Genomic DNA, 4,947 nt, shown 5'->3' on the forward strand with positions numbered 1-4,947 from the left:
GAATAAAAAAAAATCCTGCTTTTTCAAAGAATTGTGGGGAAAAAATTACAACTTCAAAAAACTCACCATGCCTCTTACTAAATACCTTGGAATGTCAACCTTCCAAAAAGGGGTCATGGGAGGGGGGGGGGTATTTGTATTGTCCTGGCTTGTTAGGGTCTCAAGAAAGGAGATAGGCCGTCAGTACTTCAGGTGTGATCAATTTTCAGTGATTGGCACCACAGCTTGTAGACTCTATAACTTTCACACAGACCAAATAATATACACCGATTTGGGTTATTTTTTACCAAAGATATGTAGCAGTATAAAATTTGGCCAAAATGTATGAAGAAAAATTCTTAATTTGCAAAATTTTATAACAGAAGCAAAGAAAAATTTATTTTTTACGGAATTTTTGGTCTTTTTTCGTTTATAGCACAAAAAATAAAAAACCCAGTGGTGATTAAATGCCACCAAAAGAAAGCTCTATTTGTGTGAAGAAAGGACAACCATTTCATATGGGTACAGTGTTGCATGACTGAGTAATTGTCATTCAAAGTGTAAGAGCTCTGAAAGCATAAAATTGGTCTGGTTAGGAAGGGGGTTAAAGTGTCCAGTTGTCAAGTGGTTAACTTGGTTTCTTGCCCTGACACCTTGCTAGGGGTTATCGATGCTGGCTCTGACACATGCTGGGCGTTATTACTAGCCCCTCTCACTTGCTGGGGACTCTCATTGCTGGTCCCAGTAAAGCATGTTTTACTTCCACAATCTCTTTAGTATACCTGAAGGCCCTGTTCAATCTATACAAAGTGGAATTGACTATACCAACGGGGTAAACATGGCACACTATGAGATATAGACTGGGAAGAAACACACTTTTTGGAGCACACCCACATGCAAAAAGTGGGTGGCATCTTGTGCGCATTGCATCAGTTCACCCTCTCATGCTTCTGTGAGTGCAGGTGCATAGCACCCTCAAACGATTTGGTCTGGAGCAACTGTACCTTCTAAAGTGCATTTGGTAGTGCCAGGCCTTCATGGTATGTTGGAAAAACACTTCACTTTCTTCTGGGTTATGTTGCACAAGCCAGAAAATCTCTTGTAAAATGAAACTTTTGGATTCTAGTAATTATAATAAATTTGTAATATTTGTTTTTTAGATTAAAAAAGTTGAACATGTCTGAGGAAAATTCTGTAATAGAATTTCTCCGAGATCGTGGACTTCCGGAAGAAACTTTGCAAGTCCTTCAAAACGAAAAGGTTATTTTTGTATTTTATTTTTTAGCTGAACAATAAAAATATTAAAGGGGAAGTCCACCTTAATACTAAAATCTCTACATCTACAGTCTACCACGATCTAAGACTAACCTATCTAGCCCTGTAAAGAGGAAATCACTATACATAAATCTTTTCTGAAGATGATCCAGTCCCACGCTTAGCTGTCAACGGCGGCTTTTCTGCGTAGGCGGGTGCAGATGAGGCAGCCCCATAGTCTATGAGTGACGTCACTCCCCATTCATTTTACAGCAGTTGTCGACTGTGTCCTCTGCAGAGTTTCCGCCTCTGGAGAATGGACCGCATCAGCTTCAAAAAGGTCTGTATAGCAGTTTCTTCCTTATAGGGTTAGATAGGTTAGTCTTAGATCGTCGTTGTCTGTAGATGTAAAGATTTTAGTGTTAGGCTTGACTTCACCCTTAATGTGTGTTGTTTATTTTGAGCTATTGCTAAATGTTGGACGGAAGTTTGCCATAATCTTTGCAGCTATTACCATTTCTAAGGGTCACAAATTATCTTTGTAAGTTAGCTCCAGGTTTTTTTATTTTGGACGAGTATGCCAGATGTATGTGTTTCATTGTAGCACAGAATTTTAGAAACCTTGGTAAAACTAGCTGGCAGTAATTGTCATTTAAAAGTGGAAGAGTGTTTGCTAGTTATGTAAAGAAAAAACAAGCTTGTGTAATATTTTTCACCATAGATAATTTGTCTGTTGCAGGGAGGTTTGATAAATGATTGTCAAATTATACTTGCTAGTTTTATATGTAGGTGGATATAACTTTATATATTGACTTTTTTATTTTATTTGCTAAATATATTCTTTCATTTTAGATTGACAGAGATATTATACTTCTCATGGAAGACCATTCGCTTTCAAAGTATATTCCATCATATGGAGACAGAATAGCTCTGTTCAACTTCTGTAGGCGATCAGAGCCACTGTCAAAGCGCAAAATGGGCCTTTTTGAAAAATTACGTAACAAAATGAAACTTAGAAAAACCCAACCTGAAAAAAGTCTTCTAAGTAAAGACCATGATGAAGCAGAGATTGAGCCTAAAAAAAAATTGTCTGTAACTCGGATGATTGAAGTAGGTTGGATTAATGAAGTGAAAGGGACACTTAAACAAGTCAGAACTAAACAAGGTGGCGGAACCAGAAAGGTTAAAATGTCTAAGGAGGCTGGAAAGACTGAAATACTACATGAAGCAAAAAAACTTTTTTTTCCTAATGGAAATTCACCAAGAGGAAAAGAATCCCTTTTTACATTTGATGTCTGTGACTTCCAGCAAAATCCTCTTTCTGATGACATTACAATAGGCAAAATGTATGAGCTTGTAAAACTTTCTGTTCTGCGTTTTTACCTGAAAACTGTTATTAAAGCTGATACTGAAGGAGGAGACTCTACCTACTTTCCTTCATTACCCACATCAGTTTGTGTTGGGGCGACTCAAAGTGAGCATTATTCCACAAATAACACACCAGTTTTGATTGAAAATATACTGATGGAAGAAGGTGATATAGCTGTGCAAGCTTCTGCCCTTGGAGAGCTAACCAACAGTGATAATGAAATTAATTTTGGTCCACTAGACACCTCTGATGAAATATTAGAAAGCACTCTTCTATGGTTATCTCCGAGTCCTGCTGAAAATGAAGAGGAATACACGTTAACTATTCACCATGCTAACTGTCTGACCGATATGATCACTGCTTTTAGTAATCCCGAAATTTTAAGGCAAAACATTCATGTAAGACGTCTGTTTCCAGACGGCTCAGAAGAACCTGCATGTGGGTCAGGTGTCATGAGAGATACATTGTGTCATTTTTGGGAGGAATTTTATGAGCGGTGTACTTTAGGAAACAGTTGTAAAGTACCATTCATAAGGCACGACTTTACATATGAAACATGGAAAGCAATTGCCAGAATCATCCTGAAAGGTTACAAAGATTGTGGGTACCTTCCTATAAAACTTGCGCTTCCGTTCATGCATGAAGTCTTATTTGGAAGTATTTATGCTGACATAATTGAATATTTCTTTGAGTATGTCAGCTATTCCGAAAAAGAAACCCTCGCCACGGCTCTGGACACGTTTTCAGCAGTTGATGAAGCAGAACTTATGGATGTTCTTGATGATTATGGATGTCGACGTAAAGTAACATCGACCAGTTACAGAGCTACACTGTTTGAGATAGCACACAAAGAATTAATACAAAAACCAATGTTTGTCATTGATGCCTGGAAAGAGATATTACAGGAAATGCAGTTTATTACAGTCGACCTATTATCACAACAATACACAGAACTCCAGCCAACATGTCAAAAAGTTCTGAAGCAGTTAGAATTCCCTATTGCCATGTCGCCAAAGGAAAATGAGGTATCAAAATATCTTAAAAAATACATTAGAGAACTCACTAAAAGCAATTTGTGTAAGTTTCTGAGGTACTGCACTGGCAGTGATTTAAATATGCCTGGGATCATCTACGTGCAATTTGAAGAAATACCTAGTTTTTCCAGAAGGCCTATTGCCTGCATCTTTCTGAAAACTATGAAAATTACCCTGATTTTCGATCAGAATTTAATGGCATACTGGATTGCAATATTTGGGTAATGGAAATTGTCTGAATGCTTTCCATTATGTCTTTCATTTTTTTTGGTCGTATACATCTAATTTCTGCCTTTTTTTTTTTTTTCGTGATTTTTTTTTTTTTTGGGAGGACTACTTTATTTTAATTGCCTAGCTACTTCGGTCCAGTTTGGCACAATGTAAATATGTATATCTGAGGGACTGCAGGGGAAGAAGACATTCACTGTAGTAGTTGGTGCTACTACAATGCTTGCCACTTCTGAATCCTGTGCCAAATGGCTTTTCAGTTGAATAGTGAACTCAGGGGGGTGCTTGCTAGGAAACAAGCTGCCGTTCACAGAGCACCTTGCTTTTTTTTATAACATGGCATTCTCTGATTGGATTAAGTGCATATTGTGATGTCCAAGACCCAATTCTTCATCTACTCCAATCAGAGAATGCTATGAATTGATAAAAATACTAGCCATTTTATAAATGGCAGCAGTGCCAGTGAGCAACCCCTTGTGTTTACCATGTAGAAGGTAAGCTGCTTGGTACAGGTCTCAAAAGATAAAAAGCAGTGCTTGCTTCAACAGCAGTCCCTCAGATATGAAATATGCATACTTATGTTGGTTCAAGTTGGACCAATGTAATAATGAAAATAAAATCATACCTTGTAGGTGTGTCTGAGCAGTTATGGACCTTTATTTAAGATGAGTGCCAACTCCACTGTTTCAGTTTTCACACTTGAGCTTATTCCTGCAGAAAAATATCCAAATGGCAGTATTCTGCCACCGGATCCAGAATGCACAATTGCTTCAAGATGACTTATTAGTTGGTGGACAGTGAGGACAGGCATGTAATTGCATTGATATGTGCTCAGACAATTCCTGCTTCCTCCTAAACCTCAAGAACCATGGCTGTTTTCCTCGTCCCCTGATTCTGAGTCCAGTGGATTTGATGTGAACAACTTCCACCTGGAATTGCCAATTGGGCAGTTTGAGTAGAACCTGACCCAGCCTTTGTCTTGTGTAAAATAGGTGAGGTGCTTAAGTGCACCAATTATAGAATTACAAAGGCAGATGTTGAGGCCCTGATTCATCAAGTGCATGATTCTTAACAAAAAGGCTC

At 38.1% G+C, this 4,947-nt stretch overlaps 1 protein-coding gene across 1 annotated transcript; it reads left to right on the forward strand.

Annotated features, from left to right (window-relative positions):
* Positions 1-1,069: 1,069 nt before the first annotated feature.
* On the forward strand, positions 1,070-3,861 carry LOC141106717 (uncharacterized). The gene is made up of 2 exons (XM_073597652.1): positions 1,070-1,239; positions 2,086-3,861. The coding sequence occupies exons 1-2, from the start codon at positions 1,156-1,158 to the stop codon at positions 3,859-3,861; spliced, it is 1,860 nt and encodes a 619-aa protein (XP_073453753.1). The 5' UTR covers positions 1,070-1,155.
* The last annotated feature ends 1,086 nt before the right edge of the window (positions 3,862-4,947 follow it).

This window comes from Aquarana catesbeiana, linkage group LG08 (genome assembly GCF_042186555.1).
Source record: "Aquarana catesbeiana isolate 2022-GZ linkage group LG08, ASM4218655v1, whole genome shotgun sequence".
Lineage (NCBI taxonomy): Eukaryota > Metazoa > Chordata > Amphibia > Anura > Ranidae > Aquarana > Aquarana catesbeiana.

Coding starts and splice junctions, on each gene's coding strand:
- LOC141106717 (XM_073597652.1), top strand. CDS start 1,156: ATGTCTGAGGAAAATTCTGTAATAGAATTTCTCCGAGATCGTGGACTT. Junction 1,240..2,085: donor AAGTCCTTCAAAACGAAAAG/GTTATTTTTGTA, acceptor CTTTCATTTTAG/ATTGACAGAGATATTATACT.